This window comes from Schistocerca americana, chromosome 1, assembly GCF_021461395.2.
Source record: "Schistocerca americana isolate TAMUIC-IGC-003095 chromosome 1, iqSchAmer2.1, whole genome shotgun sequence".
Taxonomy (NCBI): domain Eukaryota; kingdom Metazoa; phylum Arthropoda; class Insecta; order Orthoptera; family Acrididae; genus Schistocerca; species Schistocerca americana.
The window spans coordinates 1,267,627,002-1,267,650,812 of record NC_060119.1 but is presented as its reverse complement, the minus strand read 5'-3'; the positions used below and the strand labels follow the sequence as shown (position 1 = coordinate 1,267,650,812).

General features: G+C 49.9%; 1 protein-coding gene across 1 annotated transcript; it reads left to right on the top strand.

Annotated features, from left to right (window-relative positions):
* The first annotated feature begins 1,430 nt into the window (after positions 1–1,430).
* On the top strand, positions 1,431–23,728 carry LOC124598945 (lysine-rich arabinogalactan protein 19-like). Its single transcript, XM_047136037.1, has 2 exons — positions 1,431–1,714; positions 23,044–23,728. The coding sequence occupies exons 1-2, from the start codon at positions 1,431–1,433 to the stop codon at positions 23,726–23,728; spliced, it is 969 nt and encodes a 322-aa protein (XP_046991993.1).
* Positions 23,729–23,811: the final 83 nt, after the last annotated feature.

Sequence of the window (23,811 nt, the reverse complement as noted above, 5' to 3'; positions counted from 1 at the left end):
ACGTAAAATGCCTCCCCCTTGTTTTCTAACACAAGATTTAGTAAGAAGATAGTAATAACTCAACATTATTTTAAAATGAATAGAGCACATCCTCAACTCAAAACATCTACAAAAATAACAATAATAATAATAATAATACCATAACTAGTAATAAGTAAAATTCCATAAAATAACTTTGTTTTCTTATATACTAATTATTCTCTGTAAATAACTAAATCGTACAATCAATGCTTCTCCAAATTCACTCTGCCATACGTATAAGTGTAGCGTACAAAGGCTCAGAAAAGCAAAATTGCTAAACTACAACAATAAACGGTGCAAGAAACAACTAAAAAACCTCTGACTGACAGACTTTCGAAAAATATTTAAAAAAATAAAAATATAAAAAAAACACCAAATGAAATAATTACTTGGACAGTACAGTAACAGAAAAATAAAAGCAAAGAATGGATTGTCTCGTCTTTACAAGTAAAATGTAAACTGTATTTTGTAAAACGAAATTGTTATTTTGTAAATAAAAGCCTATATACGCTAAAAAAAAGTGCTGTTGGCTACCTCTCATTTTTTCCTTTTTTACCTCGCTACACCTGCCAGCCCTCTTTTCATACTGACTTTCAGGTGTGACAAAGATGGTTCCACAGGCATTTTAAACTACTGTATTAAACGTAAGATACGAAATTACAGTAATGAACTCAGTTTGAGCAAGAATGCGCGAAGGAAGAGTGCTAGGAACTCGTTGAAAGTAACGAAACACTACGAATCGACACATGTGTTCTTGAAATGACTCAGAGCCTACTGTTTTGTAGCAGTGCTAAATTCCAAAAACTAACAAAATAAATAAATTTAAAAAAAATCATCTGTTCTGGACCGATCACCGAAGATAAGCAACGACGTTAGTACTCAGATGGGTGACAGCCTGGGAGCTATGGCCGACTTCATTTTTTGCTTTTTTGTCGCTGCCCCTGCCAGCCCTCTTTTCAGGCTACCTTTCTGATGTCACAAAGATGTTTCCACAATGATTTAAAACTGTTGTAATAAACATAAGATACGATATTAAGGAACTCAGTTTGAAGAAGAGAGTGCCAAGGAAGGTTTCCAAAGTGTCTCTGTAAGTAACAAAACAGTATGAAAGGACAGAAACGTTCTGAAATACGTCAGGGCTTCTTGTTTTGTAGCGGTGTACAACTGCAAATTTGTAAACAGAAATTTATCTTTCGCCGCTAGAAGAGATGGATGCTTTGGCGAAGCGCCTGTGTCTTTTGTCCTAGTTTACGCACCTTTCCCCGGCACAGAGCTGCTCTATAGTTGCGAACGGCCGCCCACGGCGTCTCGCAAATGTTTCTCGTGCTTGTGCTGTCATATGGACCGCGACCCGAGCGGCAGCGAGCGGCAGTCGGGACAAGTCGGGACGGAAGGGGGGACAGGCGAGAATGCACCGCGCAAATTACGCAAGTATCTGGAAGCGCGGCGTGTGTCTGGCAGGTGAGAAAGCTTCCGTCGGTCCAGCAGGACACTGCCACACCCCGCGCAGCCCCCCGGCGCCCGGCCGCGCGCGCGCCGTAAGGATGCGTCGCCAGCCAGTGTCGGAGGCCGCACGCACCAAACGAATGACAGGCGGTGCATCGAGCAGCTGTGTCGCGTGTCTCACCTACGTCCGGCAGTCGCCTATGAGACGCCGAGCCGAGCGCGGCGCGCACTCCGCGACGCCTTCGAGGTGCAAGGACGCCCTTTGCGTCAAATGTGCCACCGAAAAGGGCGATTGAGTGTGTTGGGAGAGGAGGCGAACGCTTCTTCCGTCGTGCGGCTACAGTATAAAGACGCCAACGGCCATACCATGTTGAGTGCACGCCTAGCGGCCGCTCTGTTGGCATTTCCGCGCTGCGTTCCGCTGTCGAGTTTCTCATTTTCGCGCGTTTTTTGCGTAGTTGTTAAGTAACAGTTTGAAAATGGAAAACGTAAACAGATCGAACACATTGAACTTTATTTTCGACAAAGAAGCTGTACGCCCTACGGCATACGAGGCTCACGACTGGATTATTGACGAACTCTGTCTTACCGACACCGAAACTTACGGAGTCCAGTGGGACTTTATTACCGGAACCCTGCTTATGAAATTCAATGATCCGGAAATGTGCGAAAAAATCGTAAATGAAAACGGTGGAAAACGCAAGTTTAAATATCGTGACGGAAGCGTTTGCGACGTGACCGTGTGCCACGCGGGTTACAGTATTCGTCAAGTTCGTATTTTCAATCTTTCCTTTGAAATACCTACGCAAATGATTGCTCGTGGTCTCATGCCGTATGGGAATGTGCTTTCAGTGTCGAATGAAAAATGGGGTAGTGGTTTCCGCCTACAAGTCTACAACGGAGTAAGAAGTGTTCTTATTGAACTGAAACAGCACATCCCGTCCTTTCTAGTCATAGGCGGTTACAGGGCCTTTATATCGTACAATGGACAGCCACAGACGTGCTCGTACTGCAATGCAACCGATCATTTTTGACAAAATTGTCCGAACAGACGTCGCCCTGTGCAGCTCCCGCTCGGCGGTGAGAGCGCACAAACGCAGAAAAATTCGTATGCGTCTGTAGCGTTGGGTGTTGCTCCGATTCGACCCTCGTCACTCCCTGTGACAGAGGCTGCGTGCGAATCGTCTGCGACCCCGGCGAACACGGACAATGTCATGGACGTAACAGAAATTGATGAAAAAGCCGTCATTCCAGAAAATTCTCTCGGCAATAATGCGACAAACGTTACGGTTGTGGCTGACGTTCACCCAGAGCCGCCAAAAAGTGACGATACTGAATCAGATATTTTTCCGAACAACACGCAAAATTCAGAGAGTGGACGCAGCCCTGCTGCTGTCTCCTCAGAAAAGCGTGCTTCACGTAAAGACCCCAGTCCATCCCCGAGCAGGAGATCGATGAGCCATTCACCGAATAAATCTTCAAAAAGAAAACATAGACGCGGCCGTGGAAACGGAAATTCGGATGCAACTTCTAAATCCGATCAACAATGCCCCGTGACAGTCGTCCCTGTTGCGTCGCATGAAACAGAAGCAGAACGCCGGCGCGAGGCAACTGTTCGACATCTAAGGGAATTTCTAAATAAGAAAGAGAAAGAAATCAGCGTACAACCGCTCGTAACTGAGGCTGTATTATCAGCACCAATTAAAAGAAAAGCAGAGGAAATGCACGAGTGTCGTGCTCGGTACACAGCCCACGTCCCGACGGACGACATTCGTGCCGTCCATGCCATGCAATTCGATTCGCCACATATGCACGTACCGATGGAAACTAAAAATGAGCCCCCAGGGGCTCAGCATTCATTTGCTGAGTACGGGCTTGGCGACCCCGGGGTCCTCAGCTGGGGACTGGTCGGCGCCGCCAGTCTCCTGTCACCGTAACCTCCGGACATGCTTCAGCCACCACCGCATGGCGCGGCAGTGGAATGTTGTGTGCTGCGGGGAATGGTAATCTGGGCTTGACCGCCTGGATTGCGAGGAAGGCCGACCTCTCTAAAAACCCCTCAATCTTCCGGTGTGCTCCGCGCCTATGAGATGCATGGCTGTTGAGGTGGAACAGTCGCAAGCGGGCAACCTCTGGGGCACCTGCCGCAACCCCAGTTGTATACGGCTTACTCAGGCACGCAGGGCTCTGTCTGAGCGGACCTTTAGTTCCCTAGCTGCTCGTGGGACCACAATGGACCCTTCGACCGCTACATTTCCCCCTACCAGTGGTTTGGGTGGGCCACTGGTAGGAAAACACACCCCATCGAAGAAGCGACTTCGTGCTGCGAGTCCTCCAGCGCCTAGTGTTGATCGAGATATATCAGACTGTCGTAACAGAGCACATGCTGATAATCAGAATGTGTTTTTGATTTTTAAACGGAAGGAGGGTAGCTTTGAGAGGGTTTCTCCCTTTTACATCCACAAGGGTCTTCAGGGAATTGCAGGAACACTTAAATCTGTGAAGCGACTGCGCAATGGCACTCTGTTAGTTGAGACATCTAGTTCCCATCAGGTCACTTCTCTTCGGAAAGCAACCTGTCTCGGTGAGTACGCTATCGAGACCGAGCTCCACTCCACTCTGAACTACAGTAAGGGTGTTGTGCCATGTCAGGACTTGGTGGATATCCCGACAGACGAGTTAAAATCTGAATGGGCTGATGAAAATATTGTTGACGTGCAGCATATTATGAAACGAGTCGATGGGAACCTAGTCAAATCCGACTCGTTTATTCTCACGTTCAGTTGCCCACGACTCCCAGAGCATGTTAAAGCGGGGTTCTTACGTTTGCCAGTAAGGCCATATTTCCCCAACCCAATGCGCTGTTTTCAATGTCAGCGCTTTGGGCATACTACGTTGGGGTGCAATGGGATAGCCACTTGTGGTAAATGTGGTCAGCCTGCCCATGAAGGAGCCGATTGTTCATCGCCTGTGAAGTGCGTGAATTGCTCTGGGAGTCACCCTGTCTGGAGCCGGGTCTGCCACATCTATCTCGACGAACGGATGATCCAGGAGATCAAAACATCTAAGCGGATCCCCTATGGTGAGGCCAAGAAGCTCTTTAAGGCCATGCAACCTCCTGTGTTTACGACATCTTTCGCTTCCGCTCTGAAAAAACCGGTATAAATGGCCACTGTTGCTACGCAAACGGAGGTTGCTAGTGTTAGCACTAATACCTGCGTTTGGCAGTGGACTTGTGCTGCTGCGGTTGTTTTGAAACCTGCGGCTCTCCCCGCAACGTCGGAAAAGGCCGTGGTTGCTGACATTGGGGTACTTCCTGCCTCTTCCCATATGGCGCCTTCTGCCCAGGCGGGTACAGCTCCACTTGCTGCCAAGGCTCTGCCTTCTAAGCCCCCCAAGACAAAGACGCCGAAGATGAAGGTTTTGCCACCTGAGGAGACTGGTCAGGGTCGGTCCGATGACGAGGCCATCGTACTGTCCGACATCTCCCGTGGGTCGTCATCGGAGCTGATGGACATTGATGTCGACCGGGGGCGATCTTCTCGCCCCAGGAATAAATCTCCGGCCAGTACAGGCTCTCCTCCAAAACACAGAGGCAGGGTGAAAGTTCATCCACCCTGATCACTGGCTTCCCTATTACAGTGGAACCTGAATGGGTTCAGGACGCATGTGGCCGAATTACAACTCCTTGTACGAGAGTGCCCTTTGTGCCTATGTCTCCAAGAGACACATTTTCGGGCCACTGATGCTCCTTTACAGGGCTATACTGTATATAGGAAAGATGATCTGATGGGGGAAAGGGCAAAGGGTGGTGTTGCGGTTTTTGTCCGTGACATCCACCCCTCATCTGAGCTCCCTCTTGTTACAGACTTGCAAGCAGTTGCAGTTGACCTTGTGGGTCGGAGGCTCACCATCTGTCCACTTTACTTACCACCTCAGGATGCGATAGACTGAGGCTCCCACCTTATTAGCCAACTCCCCCACCCATTTCTTCTTCTGGGGGACTTCAATGCTCATAATGTCTTATGGGGCTCTTCGACTACTTGCCCCAGGGGTCGCATTCTGGAAAACCTCATGATGTCTGAAGAACTATGCATCCTCAACTCTGGTGCTCCCACTCATTTCTGTACTGCTTCTGGGTAGTCGTCAGCTATTGACCTTTCCTTTTGCTCTCCAGCACTCGCGGATTCTACTCTGTGGGAGGTTGCTGCAGACCTCCATTCTAGTGACCACTTCCCCCTTTGGATTCGCCTCCTGGCTGAGGCTATGGCATTACCAGTGCCGCCCCGGTGGCACCTCTACAGAGCTGACTGGACACTTCAGCCAACTGGCTGATTTGGAACACCGTGCCAGCGTCCATGAATGGGTAGACCATGTTACAGCCGTGTTCTCCCATGCTGCTGAATTGTCAATCCCACGGTCATCCGGTCATCCCAAGAGGCGCCCTGTCCCTTGGTGGACCACTGAGTGCCGCTCAGCCATCCGTGCCCGCCGTGCAGCTCTGCGCCACTTCAAGTGCCGTCCCTCAGCTGACAATCTTGCGGCCTTTCGGGTGGCAAGGGCCAAAGCGCGGCGAGTGATTAAAGAGAGCAACCGACGGTCATGGCAATCGTTCTTGAACTCCATCTCCCGTTCCACTAATTCTACGAAAGTATGGGAAGCCATCAGGATGATTTCCGGGAAACTCGGCCAGCTGCCTGTCACGGCCTTGCTGCATCAGGGAAGTCTCCTCACGGCGCCGAGAGACATTGCCCAGACACTGGCCATGCATTTTGCGGAATCTACCGCTACTATTAACTGTGATCCAGATTTCTGCCGCTACCGCACTGCCATCGAGAGGGGTCACTTGGACTTCCGGTCTCCAAATTCTGAACCCTACAACTGCCCCTTCACAATGTGGGACCTGGATTCGGCGCTGTCTGAGGCTCATGATACTGCGCCTGGCCATGATCAAATCCGGTACGGCATGCTGCAGCACTTGTTACTGCCTTCCAAGGAAGTTCTCCTGAATTTTTTAAATATGATATGGTTATCTGGCATATACCCTGACTCGTGGAGGGAGGCGATTTTGAGCCCCCTCCTCAAACCGGGGAAGGACCGAACGCATCCCAGCAGTTACCGAAGTATTGCTTTGACGAGCTGTGTCAGGAAGACGTTAGAACGCATGGTCAACCGTCGCCTGGTTTGGCTGCTCGAAAGCAGGCAGCTCCTTAGCCCCTTGCAGTGTGGCTTTCGGAGATGTCGTTCAACTATAGACAACTTGACCCTGCTTGAGGCGGCCATCCAGCAGGCCTTCCTACGTAACCAGCGTTGTCTCGGTGTCTTCTTTGACATTCATAAGGCGTATGACACTACTTGGCGCCGCCATATCCTCAATCAACTCCATGAGTGGGGTTTTCGTGGCCGTCTCCCCAAGGCCTTCGTATCTGAAGATTCTTGACGCAGTATTCGGTCCTTTCTTTCCCACCGCCTCTTTCGATATAGGGTTGGTAATGTGCTATCTGATTTGTATGTGCAGGAGAATGGTGTTCCTCAGGGAAGCGTTTTAAGTGTCGCCCTCTTTGCCGTCGCCATTAACAGTATCACGTCCACTATCCGGAGTCCTGCCCAATGCTCCTTGTTTGTGGACGATTTTGCTGTTTTCTGTTCTTCCTCCAGTCTTGTCACTGCTAGTCGGCAGTTGCAGCTTACGATACAGCGATTAGAGGCATGGACTGCGAAGACGGGTTTTACCTTTTCTGCAGACAAATGTGTGTGTGTTCATTTTAATCGTTCTCGACAACTTTTTACCTCCCCTGAATTGCGTCTGAGGGACACCATTCTTCCTTTTAGCGACACTGTGCGGTTCCTGGGCCTCACTTTTGATTCCAAGTTGTCGTGGTTGCCTCACCTTAAAGACCTCAAGTTGCGGGCCCTGAAGGCACTGAATATTTTGAAGCTTCTGAGCCATCGGTCCTGGGGAGCAGATCGGGCGCGTCTGCTGCAGTTTTATAGGGCTTTCGTCCGATCGCGTCTTGACTATGGTTGCACCGTGTATGGGTCAGCAAGGCCTTCGTATCTGAAGATTCTTGACGCAGTACACCATGAGAGTCTCAGGCTAGCCACTGGTGCCTTCCGTACCAGTCCCATCCCCAGCCTGTGTTCTGAGGCAGGGGAACCGCCGCTCGCCATCCGGCGGAAACTCCTCATGGTGCGACGGGTGTGTCAATTCCTTGCCTGTCCTACCTCCCCTGCGTACCCTACCGTTGCCCGACCGCCTATGGAACGTCTCTTTTTCGAGTCGTCCCAGGGCAACGAGACCATTTGGGATTCGTGCCAAGCATTTGCTTGAGTCCCTTGGTGTGGAGCGTGTGGCCCCCCAACGACAAGGTTTTACCCGCTGCCTCCCTGGTTGCTCCAGAGGCCCGGCGTCCTTTTAGACTTGGAGTACCGGAGGAGCTGCACTCCTGCGTTTGTTTTTACCTCCTTATTTTCCGATATCTTACACCAGCATCCCGACCATGTACCAGTATTTACGGATGGCTCTAAACAGGGGGACTCTGTTGGTTGTGCTGTTGTTTTCCCTGATCGAGTCGTCAAGTTAAGACCTCCTTCGGCGTTTACCATCTTTGATGCCGAATTGTTTGCGATCTTGCGGGCTTTGGAGCAGATGAGATGTGTTCCCAGTCTTAAGTTCCTCATCTGTTCTGACTCCCTGAGTGCCCTTCAGACCATGCTACACTTGTACCCAGCGGATATGGTCGTCCAGAACATCCATGATGCCCTACTCCACCTGCAACGGCAGGGGAAGGAGGTTTCCTTCTGCTGGGTGCCGGGGCACGTGGGTAAACGAACGAGGAAACGAACTGGCGGATGTGGCTGCCAAAGATGCGTGTTCCCTCCCTCACGTTGTTGCATGTGCTGTCCCCCTCCATGCTGTTACCTCCCTCCTGCGTTTTCGCGTTATGCGTCAGTGGGAAGAGGAGTGGCTGGCAGTCGGTGAAAATAAGCTGCGTCTGGTCAAGGCCACCACGCGGCCATGGCGTACGTCCTACCAGGCATGCAGGCGGGATGAGGTTCTCACTCGCCTCCGCATCGGGCACAGTCCCTTAACGCATGGTTTTTTACTCCGGCGGGAGGACCCCCCAATCTGCAGTGCTTGTGGCGTCCAGATCACTGTCCGCCACATTTTACTTGACTGTCTTTTATTCTCTGACCAGAGAGCGGTGGTTTGTTTGCCACCGGATTTGCCCTCCATTTTACAAGATGACGCAACGACTGTAGTTAAGGTCTTACGGTTTTGTGTCCTGTCCAAATTGTTGCATCGGATTTTAGGGAGAGGATTTTAATGTGCTGCTGGGTGACTGGCTCACCCAGGATTTAGGTAAGCGGTCAGCCAGTCATGATTACCTCCTTGTTTCCCTTCGGTTTCTGTTCTCTTTTCCTTGTTTCCCTTCCCTTTTAGCGTGTTCCTTCTCTTGTTTTGCCTCTGTCTGTGAGGATTTGAAACTGCGTCAGGTCTGTGTCTTTTAGCCGTTCTCCTTGTTCGCTGTCCATCATAGTCCCTTCACTGCATGTGTTCCTGTTTTTATGCGTTTGGGCGCTGATGACCCCGCTGTTTTGCGCCCGTAAACCTCAAACAAACAAACACACACACACACACACACACACACACACACACACACACACACACACACTTACAATGATTCCCCCCATTCAGATCAACAACGCAATACTGTTTGGTCCGAAGACGTTTAAGTACATACTGGGTTGAAAATTAGTTTGCAATACTCGTCACATACAAAACAAACCATTCGCAGAATGAAATTATCTCCATTTATACCCCGTCTCCCGTAGCTATTGTTTCTCTGTTTATTTCTCCACTTCTAATGCCTGTCTGTTATACGCAAATAAAAGATTTATCTATTCTTACCTTAAATATAAACGGGATTTCTGCAGTTCACAAAATTCTATCCTTAGTGGACTTTGTACATTACAGTTGTTTTGACGTAATATTCCTTCAGGAAGTTACCGCAAACATCCTCAATAACATAAATGGATATGATGTTATTTATAACATCAATAATAATGTAAAATGCGGTACCGCGATTTTATACAAAAATTCCCTAGAGCCAGACAATGTCCAAACGTTGCCAAGCGGACGCGCAATTGCGTGCAATATACAAAGCATGAGATTTATCAATATTTACGCCCCCTCAGGGACAGATAATAGACGAATGCGCGCAGCATTTTTCAATCACGAGATAGTTCCCTTGTTTGATACCACACGTCCAATAATTCTCGGTGGCGATTTTAACTGCGTAACAGACACATCCGACCAGCACCCTACGGCCACTACATGTCCTGAATTAGTGAAACTGTTGACCGCCAAAGATCTGCGAGACACGTGGCGTCTCCTCCACCCACATACAACGCAGTATACGCACATATACAATAGTGGAGCAAGCAGAATAGACCGCATATACGTCTCTCAACAGATTGCAAACAACCTAAATAGTGTAGACATCATCCCTGTCGCGTTTAGCGACCACTGCGGTTATGTTGCTGCTATCCGCCTACAGCGTACAAATGAAACACCTACTCCCAGGTTGTGGAAGCTTAATACGAAACATCTTGCCGCGACAGACTTCCGCTCGAAAATGCAATCTGTATGGCAGCTTTGCCTGCAGAAAGAGAAAAACTACAGCTCAGCACTAGAGTGGTGGACTTTCTACGCAAAGCCGCAAATTAGGATGATTGCTCAATGTTATAGCCAGGAGGTATCCTTCTGGACGCAGCGCACAACAGAATTTTACCAACAATGCCTCAAAGACGCGTTAAACGCCCCCGTCGGACCAAATGAAAATCTCCGCCTCCGCTTAAACCGTATTAAAGCAAAGATTCTCCGTATACATAACGAAAAGGCAAAAGGGATTTTGGTCCGAAGTCGCGCCTTGTGCGCTCTGGACGACGAAGAACCGTCGTCCTATCATCTCGCGCGTGAAAAAACACGGGCAAGACGCAAACACGTAGAATCGATAACGACTGCGTCAGGCGAGCGCCTTACGCGGAAAACAGACATTCTCCAACATATTACAGCCCACTACACGGACTTATTTCGAGACGTTGCGACAGACGACGTGGCGCTAAATTATTTGTTATGCGACCTGCAGACTGACATTTCGAACGCGGACCGAGAACAGTTGATAGCAGAGATGACAGTACAGAACACAAAACCTATTGTACAATCGTGCTCTAAAGGAAAGTCGCCGGGACCTGATGGCCTGCCAACCGAATTGTATCAGGTCTACTGGGACATCTTTGGGCAAAAACTCACCGACATAGTAAATGAAATAATTCGTGGCACCGATATTCCCGCAAAATTTCTGGAAGGTCGAGTCGTGCTCGTCCCAAAAACGCAACATACATGTCGTGTCCAAGATTTCCGGCCCATCACGTTACTCAATACTGACTACAAAATAGTTGCAAGGTGCCTTGCAGCAAAGATGAAGCCAGTCATGAACAAAGCTATCAGCTCCTACCAAACGTGCGGAGTAACACACCACAATATTTTCCACGCAGCGTCCTTATACCGAGACATAGTAGCTCACACGGCAGTCCATAAGTTATCGACAGCTATTCTATCCATTGACTTTGCGAACGCTTTCGATCGCATAAGCCACAAATACTTGCTACAGGTCATGACAAAAATGGGATTCGGCCGAGAATTTATCAAAATTATTGAAAATATTCTCACGGGAGCAAGATCAATAGTCACATTAAACGGATGGCAAACTAAACCGATCCCTATTTGCCGCTCTGTCAGGCAAGGATGTCCGCTGTCAATGTTCTTATTCGTGATCGCCATAGACCCGCTTCTCAGAACAATAGGCAGGACGTCAAAAGGTGTACAAATACACAATGCATCCTTTAAATGTGTGGCATACGCAGATGACGTAGGCGCTTTCATTGACCACACAGCAGACAGACTCGATACGCGCCTCCCTTCACCAGGATGAACGTGCGTCTGGAGCAGCGATTAATACTTTTAAAACTGTCCTACTTCCACTGGGTCTGCTAGCCACCGATATTGTCCGCCCATGGTACAGAGCCGTGAGAGACCATCAAGTATTGGATCTAAACATAACTGCGTGCCCGCAGCATATGCAAGCACGAAATTGGTGAAGAATTCTCAACTCCATTAAGGGCCTCTGCAAAAGCCACGCAACCGGGCACCTTAACTTGCACCAGAAAGCCAAAATAATCAATTCCTTTATTCTCTCTAAGGCGTGGTATATGGCGCAGTTGCTTAGCGTGCCAAAACAAATAGGACGCGCTGTATCTCAAGCAGTATACTGGTTACTCTGGCGTCACGAAATTTTTAAAGTGCGAGCAACAGTTTGTGTCTTGGACCCGTCACATGGAGGACTCGGGCTAGTAGACTTCAGTCGAAAATGTGCAGCGTTGCTTGTCAACCGCACCGCTGAAATGCAGGCCGGCTTTCCCGATGGATCGACAGTAGCCCTGCTGGAAATCTATCGGCCAGAATCTGAAAGCGCCCCAGTATCGGTGGCCAACATCCCTTATCGTATGTCCCCTCTGCGGGTCCGGTGGTAAGAATAGGCCCGCGGTATTCCTGCCTATCGTAAGAGGCGACTAAAAGGAGTCTCAACTGTTTCGGCCTAGAATGTGATGGTCCCCTAATGGGTTTGACCACTCAGTTTCTAAATTTTTCCGTTAGTGCGTACCATTTGGGGAAGGACACCTTACGTGGTGCATCTCAAAATCCATCTTGCCCTAAGATCTGGCACACCTCATTTTTAATGGAGTTGGACTTACATCGAGCTTCCAGCCACACCCACTGCAGTGTGTTCCGGGTAGCATACATTCCCTCTACTGTGCACTTCCATCTTTGCCCTCGTGATGTACATGGATATTTCGACACCCGACATCCAGCACGGTAGCCAAGCCGTTGTGGTGGGGTCGTCATGTATCCTCTTGGTGGTAGCCCCCTGACTACACAGGGATCGCACTGCTGATGCCTGAGCTGCTACCTCCCCACGTATGCCGAGGAGTAGATGCCTATCCCTCTGGGGCATCAGGACTCCCGGCAAAGGCCATCCTGCCAGGTGGTCTTTGCTGTGGCTGGGTGGCGCCCGTGGGGAGAGCCCCTGGTCGGAGTGGGTAGCATCAGGGTGGATGACCCGCATTGAAGTGTGGTACAACATCTCTCGCTGGTGGGCCTCCCCCAGCAGTCTCTAAGCGATCGAGTTCTAACCTCAACAGCAAGCAATTCAATCCAAGATCATTTCCCTCCCTGGCCACTCCATGGGAGGACCGCACGACTAAAGACAGCAGTGGAGATTATTCACCCCGGTACCTTGTCTGTATGCGGGTCGATGGTGAATCTTTTATGGAAACTAAGCCTCAGTTTTTTGTGGAGCATTTAGAGGACAAGTTCAGGGAGGTGGAGGGCTTGTCCAAAATGCTCTCTGGTTCTGTGCTCATCAAAACGGCATCCTCTGCCCAGTCCCGGAGGTTGCTCAATTATGACAAGTTGGGAGATGTTTCAGTTAGCATCACGCCGCATAAGAGTCTCAACATGGTGCAGGGTATTGTATTCCACAGGGATCTTCTTCTGCAGTCTGACGATGAATTACGCGCCAACCTCGAACGACGAGGTGTTCACGTCGTCCGGCGCGTCCATCGGGGTCCGAGGGATAATCAGGTAGCCACCGGTGCCTTGATCTTGGCCTTTGAGGGTGATGTCTTACCCGAAAAGGTTAAGTTGATGGTTTACCGTTGTGATGTGAAGCCATATATCCCTCCTCCGATGCGGTGTTGTAAATGCTGGAAGTTCGGGCACATGTCATCTCGCTGTACTTCCAGCACCACGTGTCGGGATTGTGGACGTCCTTCGCATCCCGATACTCCATGTGCCCCGCCTCCCATCTGTGTTAACTGCGGAGAACACCATTCCCCCTGCTCGCCGGACTGTAGGATATTCCAGAAAGAACGGAAAATAATGAAAGATAAGACCCTGGACCGCCTGACCTACCCCGAGGCCAGACGGGAATACGAGCGGCTACATCCTGTGCCAATGACGTCAACGTACGCCGCTGCTGCAACAACGGTTCTTCCACCTCCTGTGTCATCCCTTACGGTTGGTTCTATGATTGGTCACCATCCAAAAGCCCCCTTGCTTGTGGGGGGCACTTCACACCCTGTTGCTCCTGCTCCATATTCTTCAGGAGCAACACCCTCCCAACCATCGGGGACATCAGCTCCCCCTTCCCATCCGGAGAAGCGTAAGACTTCTTCGGCTACTCTCGCCAGGAAGGGATCCCTTGCGGACTTCCCTTCACAAGTTCCGACCTGTGGAAAAGCGGACGCCCGCAAGTGGTTGGAACATCCACCAGTCCCTAGTCGTAGAGCCTCACGGTCGTTGTCTGTCCCCGAGACTGACCCAGTGAAGCCCATGAAGCCTGAACCACCAAAGGCACAGCGCGACAAGCAGAAAAAGAAGAATGTCTCCCAGCCCAACGCTATTGCGGTGGCACCCATCCCACCGCTTCCTACAAACTCTGCCTCTGAGGCCGAGGTGGAGATTCTCGCGTCCGCTGAGGACCTCGATCTCGCCGGTCCCTCGGACGCAATGGATAGCATTTCCACGGGTGCTCCATCGGAGGCAGCAGGTGACCCAGTGGCGTAATCTGCCCTCCCAGTCCCATCACACCTTTCCCAGCCATGGACAACACCATCCTGCAGTGGAACTGCAGCGGTTTCTTCCACCGTCTAGCTGAGCTCCGCCAACTTATCAGCCTTCACCCTTTCTTCTGCATTGCTCTTCAGGAAACTTGGTTTCCAGCAATGCGAACCCCCGCCCTCCGTGGCTATCGTGGTTATTATAAGAACCGAGCAGCATATGAAAGGGTGTCTGGTGGCGTCTGCATATATGTCCTTCACACTCTGCACAGCGAGTCTGTCCCTCTCCAGACGCCTTTAGAGGCTGTCGCTGTACGCGTGTGGACGCCACAGGCTGTTACCGTCTGCAGTCTTTACATTCCACCGGATGGTGATGTCTCGCAGCATGTCCTGGCTGCACTGGTCGCCCAATTGCCGCCACCTTTCTTGCTATTGGGCGACCTCAACGCCCATAACCCTTTGTGGGGTGGGTCAGTGGCAACAGGTAGAGGCGCCATCGTTGAGCATTTATTGTCGCAGCTCGATCTCTCGCTGTTAAATGATGGTGCCTTCACACACTTGAGTGTGGCGCATGGCACATACTCCGCCATTGACCTTTCCATCTGTAGCCCTAGCCTCTTACTGTCTGTCCAATGGAGTGTGCATGACGACCTGTGTGGTAGTGACCACTTTCCGATCTTTCCGTCACTACCACAGCGTCACTCTTCTGGGCGCCCTAGCAGATGGGCTATGAATAAGGCTGACTGGGACTTGTTCTCCTCCACTGCCGCTATTGAGCCTCTCTCTACTGATGACATTGATGCGGTGGTTCAATCGGTCACCACCGGCATCGTTACTGCCGCCGAATCTGCCATTCCCCGTTCTTCTGGGTCCCCTCGGCGGAGGGCTGTGCCTTGGTGGTCGCCTGAGATCGCTGATGCGATTAAAGATCGCCAGCGGGCGCTCCAACGTCACAAGCGACATCCCTCCATAGACCACCTTATCGCCATCAAACGGCTGCGTGCGCGGGCCCGCCTCCTTATCCGCCAAGGCAAGAAGGAGTGCTGGGAGTGGTATGTGTCCACCATTGGCCTCCATGTCACTCCATCGCAGGTCTGGGCCAAGATTCGACTCGTCTACGGCTATCGGACCCCTGTCAGCGTCCCTGCGCTCTCACTGAATGGAGCAGTTTGTACTGACTCCGACGTCATTGCAAACAGCTTAGCAGAGCATTTTGCTATGAGTTCCGCTTCTGCGAATTACCCCCAGGCCTTCCGCTCCGTTCAAGAGCGGATGGAACGTCGGAACCTTTCTTTTCGTACAAACACTTCTGAATCCTACAATGTTCCATTCAGTGAGTGGGAATTCCACAGTGCCCTTGCCGCTTGCCCTGATACCGCTCCTGGGCCCGATCGCATCCACTGTCAGATGCTGAAACACCTTTCAGTGGACTGCCAGCGGCGCCTCCTCTATCTTTACAACCGTCTCTGGGTCGAGGGTGAGTTTCCGTCGCAATGGCGGGAAAGCATTGTCATCCTCGTTTTGAAACCGGGCAAGAGCCCTTTGGAGGTGGACAGCTACCGTCCCATTAGCCTCACCAACGTTCTTTGCAAGCTTCTCGAACGGATGGTGAGCCGGCGCTTGTATTGGGTACTGGAGTCTCGGGGCCTTCTGGCTCCGTCTCAGGGTGGGTTCCGTAAAGGCCGTTCGTCGCCGACAATCTGGTGAGCCTAGAGTCGGCCATCCGTACTGCCTTTGCCCGCCGTTGACACCTGGTCGCTGTCTTTATCGATATGCGGAAGGCGTACGATACGACGTGGCGTGATCACATCCTTTCTGCGCTTCATGGATGGGGTCTTCGGGGCCCTCTGCCGATTTTTATCCGCAATTTCCTGTCGTATCGTACCCTCCGCGTGCAAGTCGCGGCCTCATATAGTTCCTCCCACGTCCAGGAGAACGGCGTGCCGCAGGGTTCTGTTTTAAATGTGCCTGTTTTTAACAGCCATTAACGGGCTCGCTGCGGCCGTGGGAAATTCTGTCTCCGCTTCCCTGTATGTTGACGACTTCTGGCTTTATTACAGCTCTACTGGCATTGCAGCTGTTGAACGTCAGTTACAGGGCGCTATCTGCAAGGCGCAGTCTTGGGCTGTAGCTCATGGGTTCCAGTTTTCGGCAGCCAAGACCCGCGTTATGCATTTCTGCCGGCGACGTACTGTCCACCCGGAGCCGCGGCTTTATCTTGCCAGCGAACTCCTTGCTGTGGTGGAGACCCACAGGTTTTTGGGGGTGGTTTTCGATGCCCGGTTGACTTGGCTGCCTCATATCCGGCAGCTTAAACAGACGTGTTGGCGGCATCTAAACGCTCTGAGATGCTTGAGCCACACCCGCTGGGGCGCCGACCGCTCTACCCTGTTGCGGCTCTACCAGGCGTTAATCCAGTCCCGTCTGGATTATGGGAGCCTGGCTTATGGCTCAGCATCCCCATCTGCGTTGCGGGTGCTGGATCCAATTCTCCACAGCGGGATACGGCTTGCCACTGGTGCTTTCCGCACCAGCCCGGTGGACAGCATACTAGTGGAGGCAGGTGTCCGTCCACTGCGGTTATGACGCCAACAGTTACTGGCTGCTTATGCTGCCCATGTTTTTAGCTTGCCCAGGCATCCGAATTACCGTGTCCTGTTCCCGCAATCAGTCGTCGATCTGCCAGAACGTTGGCCCCGGTCGGGTTGTCCGATCGCCGTACGCGTCAAAGAGCTCCTCTCTGGGCTTGGAGTTTTCCCTGTTCCACCTCCTTTGCGGGCACCTCTGCTCACGCCCCCATGGTGTGTACCCCGCCCTTGCCTTCGGCTCGATTTGGCACAGAGCCCGAAGGACTCATTCCCTCCGGAGGCCTTCCGATGCCACTTTTACTCCCTCCTGGCCACGTATCAGGGCTCTGGAATTGTTTACACTGACGGTTCGATAGTTGCTGGTCGTGACGGGTATGCGCTAACTCTAGGGGACCATTCCGAACAACGTTCCTTGCCGGCTGGCTGCAGCGTTTACACTGCTGAGCTGGTCGCCATCTTTCGAGCCCTAGAGTATATCCGCTCCTGCTCAGGTGAGTCCTTCGTTATCTGTAGCGATTCCCTGAGCAGTTTACGAGCTCTCGACCAGTGTTTCCCTCGTTCTCGTCTGGTGATGGCTATCCAGGAGTCCCTGTATACTCTTGACCGTTGCGGCCGCTCTGTGGTCTTTGTTTGGACCGCAAGCCATGTTGGGATCCCCGGGAATGAGAATGTTGACCGCCTGGCGCAAGAGGCCACCAGTCAACCACCTCCGGAGATTGGCCTCCCGGCGACTGATTTGCGGGCCCTATTACGCCGCAAAATTTTCGATTTATGGGACGCTGAATGGCGCAACCTGCCCGTACCAAACAAACTCCGTCGTATCAAGGCGTCGACGACTTTGTGGCGGTCGTCCATTCGGGTCTCCCGCCAGGAGTCTGTTGTCCTCTGCCGGCTGCGCATTGGGCACACTCGGCTGACACACGGCCACTTGTTGCGCCGTGAGGACCCACCTCTGTGTCGCTGCGGCTCCGTTTTCTCTGTGATGCACATTTTATTGGAGTGTCCGCTTTTAGCCGTTCACACTGCCTGACACGCTCCCTGCCTTTTTATCTGATGACCCTCCTATGGCTGGCTTAGTTTCACGTTTTATTCGGGCAGGGGGTTTTTACCATTTAATCTGAGTGTTTTGTGTTTTATTTTCTTGTTTTGTGTTGATTCTGGCTTTTGGCCTACGGTTTTAAACTCGGTCAAATGTCAATAGCAGTATTTTGCCGTCCGATGTGTCCGCCTTGTGGTACAAACTAGTCAACAACACACTGCCCACCAATCAGCGTTTAGCCGATATTCAGCTTCTTGCCTCCCCCAACTGTAGCAGATGTGGCATGCCTGACACCAGAGAACACCGTCTGCAATGCCAAGCTGTTTCCGATGTGTGGAGGACTTGCCAGATAATGGTGGCTCTCATCACGCGAACTACTCCGGCGCACGTCTCAGTTGACAGTGTCATTGTACCTGATTTCAAATATTTCCCGCGGCCAAAACACAATACTGCTGTGTGGTTGTTGGGCCACACTGTTTACGCCCTCATTGACCGGCAAATTCACGATGCGCTCACCTTTTTGACTCATATTTGGGACCAATATTGTAAGATCAAAAATAGTAATAAACACAAAGAATATTTTGCTAATTTTTTATCATCTGCATTGCATCATGCGTATGCGAGACAACTGTAAGATGATTCCGAGCCCCTTTTATTTGTATCAATGGTCTTTCAGTCTCGCCATTGAGCTTTGATGATACGCACACTGACCTTATTTGCGTCTTACGCGCAGGTTTATCAAATTAAGTTTAGATATATAGTTAGTGTTAGCTGGTGAAATATAACCAGTCTCCATTCATTTGTCTATCTTTGTTATGTGCCAGCCTGTAAACTAGTATATATAAGACCATTTTTGGATAAAAAGTAATAAAATGAACAAAGTTACAGAAAGAGAGTAACTGAGTAATAGGATGCGGTTCCAGTTTTAATCAACTTAAAAAAACAAAAAAAGAAAAAAAAAATACACCGGTTCTCGTCCGATCACCGAAGTTAAACATCGGGCCCGGTTAGTACTTGGATGGGTGACCGCCTGGGAACACCGGGTGCTGTTGGCTCTATCTCATTTTTTCATTTTTACGTCGCTGCACCTGCCAGCCCTCTTTTCATACTAACTTTCAGGTGTTGACAAAGATACTTCCACAAGCATTTTCAACTACTGTATCAAACGTAAGGTACGAAATTACAGTAATGAACTCAGTTTGAGCAAGAATGCGCGAAGGAAGAGTGCTAGGAACTCGTTGAAAGTAACGAAACACTACGAATCGACACATGTGTTCTTGAAATGACTCAGAGCCTACTGTTTTGTAGCAGTGCTAAATTCCAAAAACTAACAAAATAAATAAATTTAAAAAAAACACAACTGTTCTGGACCGATCACCGAAGATAAGCAACGACGTTAGTACTCAGATGGGTGACAGCCTGGGAGTTCTGGCTGACTTCATTTTTTGCTTTTTTGTCGCTGCCCCTGCCAGCCCTCTTTTCATGCTACCTTTCCGATGTCACAAAGATGTTTCCACAATGATTTAAAACTGTTGTAATAAACAGAAGATACGATATTGAGGAACTCAGTTTGAAGAAGAGAGTGCCAAGGAAGGTTTCCAGAGTGTCTCTTTAAGTAACAAAACAGTATGAAAGGACAGAAACGTTCTGAAATACGTCAGGGCTTATTGTTTTGTAGCGGTGTACAACTGCAAATTTGTAAACAAAAATCTATCTTTCGCCGCTAGGAGAGATGGATGCTTTGGCGAAGCGCCTGTGTCTTCTGTCCTAGTTTTCGCACCTTTCCCAGGCACAGTGCTGCTCTACTAGCTGTACACCGGCTCTCGTCCGATCACCGAAGTTAAGCAACATCGGGCCCGGTTAGTACTTGGATGGGTGACCGCCTGGGAACACCGGGTGCCGTTGGCTCTATCTCATTTTATACGCCGGTCGGCCGCGCGCCAGCCCGGACGTGTGTTAAGGCCGGTTCCCACTAGGGCTGCCGCGCGTCAAAACGGCGCGTCAGCGGCGTGGTTGCCATGGAAATGGCGTCAGCGGCAAGGCGCGGCGGGCTCTGCGTCGCGGTTTGACCATGTCGAACCGCTTCCGCTGCCGCGTGCCGCGCTCCAGGTGCGCGCCGCCAATCACAGAACGCGCTGAGCGTGACGTCAGGTACGGACTCCCGGGCCACACGAACTTTCGCCGAACCGCTGGCGCGGACGCGGCGGCAGCTATGAAATACTTATCATCCGATTCCAAGGAAACTATTCGGTAGAAAAATTTGATTCTTGGGCATGTTACAGCCTGATATCTTCTCTCGATAAAGGACCGAATGTCTTTTCGTTATTCGTCGTGGTTACTTGCTGTATCGCATTTACGTAAACCTTTACACGAAATTTTAATGAGTGTGCAGAGGTAAAAACGCATTGCGTGGACTTTGCGTACAGTTCATTTTAGGTAATACATTATTGCGTATGAAATTTAGTCAACATATCGAAATTGTTTTTAAAGCTGAGAGCAGATCGATAGCTATCACCGTTCTCGAGATATTGTCTGATATGTCGGCGGACGGGCTATGCCGTGACCGCGCGCGGGTTGCTCGGCGACGCGACCGGTACTTCGTCCTGCTCGTCGTAAACCATGTGGTTGTATCAACCGCAAATTTCGTAAACGGTTCAAGAAATCGAAATGTGGGGCTTTTTTTTTTTTTTTTTTTTATTTTGCAAACGATAACTTGTGAAAAGTCATGTATTTCGTAGCATGATAAATATCCTAAATCTGTTTATCTACCAAGATATGAAAGTAACTACAGTTTTTCAGAAGGGATAGATGAATTTTTTTAAACGGCATTAATAGCATGTCGAATGAGAAGTTAAACCGAAACTAATTTGCTGGTATGTCATAAGATGTAATTTACTAAATATGTAGAGATATTGATTATTTCCTTTCTTTTTTCTTTATCCAGTGTACTTTACTGATTCAAGACGCGTTTCGCCTTTTACTTTAAGGCATCTTCGATGGAATCTAGAATGATTCAGTTTTGTTTTGATATGTGATACTTGCAGATTGTAAAACAGTTCACTTCTTTTTTTACGTGAATAACTGATTACTTACAGTGAATCGAGTTTTTGGCGGACATATACGTTTCCCCTCACCTGGTCTCATGCTGGAGGTTGAACTAAAACTTTGATTATGGAACATAAGCACATTTTCATGTTTGCTCTTTTTTCTTGTGTCACTAGCTGTAGACATTTTACCGAAAACTTTGATTTGAAGTCTTAACTACAATGTGTTCACCTTATGTCCCTTCCTGTTTGGTTTGTTTATGTACATGGTGCCAACATAAAGACTTATATGCTGAAAACTAACATTTGTTTATTTCTGTTCTCCTTATATTGTATATGTGTGTGGCTAGCTAGTGATAGTTATAGAAAGTTGAAAGTGAATCCAGTAGTTGTCAGACAGTGGTTGAAAGATTTGGTGTTCAGCTGATTTCAGTTTTGGTTTAAATGTTTTGTGGAGGAGTGCATGGAAGAGTAAATTCACTGCTTACATTAACAGATAAAATAGTAGAATAGTATTTCAACAGATGATTATTATCAGAATAGTATCAACCAACCCCTTTGTCCTCACTCTTTGACGCCCCATAATACGTCCTGTCAGCTAACCCCTATTGTTGTCAAAGTTGTGCCATAATTTCCTCTTCCTCCTCTATTTAATTCCGTACCTCTTCTTTAGTCACACGATCCTCGTATCTAATGTTCAGCATTCTTATGAATCACCACGTTTTGAAAGCGTCTATTGTCTTTTTGACAGAACTGTTCATCATCCACGTTTCACTTACGTACAAGGCTGCACTCCACAAAATACCTTTGTAAAATAGTATCCAACCATTAGAATTTATATTCGGCATGAACAAATTTTCTTTTTCAGAACGCTTTTCTTGCTATTGACAGTATTCAGTCAGGTTTGCGTCTGCATCAGGAAATGCCTTACAATTTAAAATCTGGTTTCGAAAACTGTTCGAAATATATATTATTCTTTCGTGATTCTTAAGCAAGGTGCTGGCGATGATTACATTATGCTCTGTGGGAAATTCTATCAGGTGGCTTCCACTTTCATCCCTTCCCCCTAGCCTTTGTGTTCTTACTGTTTCGTGTACCTGCTACCGTATCACATTTTAAATTTTTGTCTCGCTTAACTATCTGAATAATTTCTTTTGTCGTACATTGTTTCAATGTGTTAGGAGATAGTGAACAATCGTGAACGGTAGTCATGAAATCTGTTCATGGTGAAATGAGAAAACATGAATAATGAAATATGTGAAAGAGTACATTGTACAGAAAATGAAAAATTGGTATGTCTTCACCCAACTCCGTCTTTCCTTCATGTAGGTGTAAGATATAGTTAATCAAACGCACCGCGCGTTTCGGTGGGTCCCACCCCGTACCTCAGTGGCTGTCCGTCATTGGCTACCGCTAACGTCTGCCGCTTCCAGATGGGAACGCCAATTCCGCGAGCCGCCGCGTCAACGCGGAAAACGCTTGCCGCTGCCGTTGCCGCACGCCGCGCTGCCGCGCTCTAGTGAGAACCGGCCTTTAGGGTCGTGCCTGCTGCCACCTTCGTGTGCTGCAGGCGGTGTCTTCGTCGCGTGCTTGGTGCTGCGCCTCGCAGCGTTCTCTCTTCTCTACTAGTTCCTGTAAGTTTATTGACGCATTATTATGAACCGTGATAACTCCGTACAGTGTGTTTTTGATAGGAACGCGGCTAGACCGTCGCCCTTTGATGTTCACGAATGGGTATTTTCCGAATTGCGTATTCCCCAATCTGATTTGGTCGGCATCCAGCTTGATTTTATTCAAAACTCTGTCTTTTTGAAACTTCCGAACGCGGATTTTGTCGACAAGCTCGTTACGGAAAGTGGTGGCGTTAAGAAATTGAAGCACGTGGACGGTGCTTTGTCTGACGTTTTGATACTGCCGGCAGGCGTCGGCATTCGAAATGTGAAGGTTTATAATGTTCCTTTTGAATGCCCCAATGAGGCCATTGCTCGTAAACTTGTCGAATTCGGCACAGTTCTTAGTGTGGAGAATGATGTGTGGCCTGCAGGTTTTAGGTACCGGGTTCCGAGTGGTGTTCGGACGGTGCGTGTAGATTTGAAGAAACATATACCGTCGTATCTGATCATTGCTGGCACGCGAGCTTTCCTTAGCTATAGTGGGCAGCCGCAGACGTGCTCCGTGTGTGGCAAACAGATCATTTGCGACAAACCTGCACTTTACGCAGGCCGGCACAGCTGCCGCGCGAAGCTGTTGACAACACCACGTATGCAGGCGCGGTGGTTGGACCCCCCTCGCTCGCCCCGCCCTACCGACAGGCTTCTGCCGCTCCTGCGGCTGTGGCTCCTGTGTCCGACAATGTGACTCCGCCGACAGTTGTCGTGCCCCCGGTTGTGTCGGAACAAAGTTTACCTGCCGAACGCACCCCTCGCGAGGTCAGTATTGCTGATTTGCCAGCCGTCAGTGTTCCGGACGTGCACGTTGGGGAGTCTTCTGAAATGTTGGTCGAGTCCCCCCGGCCGATTTCCGTCCCCGCCCCGCCGACAGACAAGCGGAAATTGCAGTCACAACCGGGCCTGTCCACTTCTGGCGAGGCGGATGCTAGCAGCGCCGAAAGTGAGGTGTCCCAAGTTTCCACCCAGTCCGCCCCTGCCGATCCAAAACCGAAGCGTAGGAGGTCTGAGAAACGTTCGAAAACGGCGCCCACTGAGGGCGACGGCGTTTCCTTCGAACAGGCCGTTGAGGGACTAACGGATTCCTTGGTCCAAGGGCGTCGCGACGCACCTTTCGTGCACGGTCCACCTGTGTCGGTGCCTGCCACCCCCGCTTCCCGGGCCGTCCCGGACGCCGCACCTCCTCCTTCGGACACCATGCAGTGGTCTGAGGATGTGGAGGAAGATCATTTTTTCTAGTTCCGCTTAAGTTAAGGAGTCCACCCTGACGCGTGCATTCCACCAGTTACGCGTCCTCACACTTAATGTCAATAAAATCCGCA

Excerpts from the sequence above, each read along its gene's own strand:
- LOC124598945 (XM_047136037.1), top strand. The coding sequence starts at position 1,431 with ATGCACCGCGCAAATTACGCAAGTATCTGGAAGCGCGGCGTGTGTCTG. Across the intron at positions 1,715-23,043 it reads CACTCCGCGACGCCTTCGAG|GCCGGCACAGCTGCCGCGCG; the intron begins GTGCAAGGACGC and ends CACTTTACGCAG.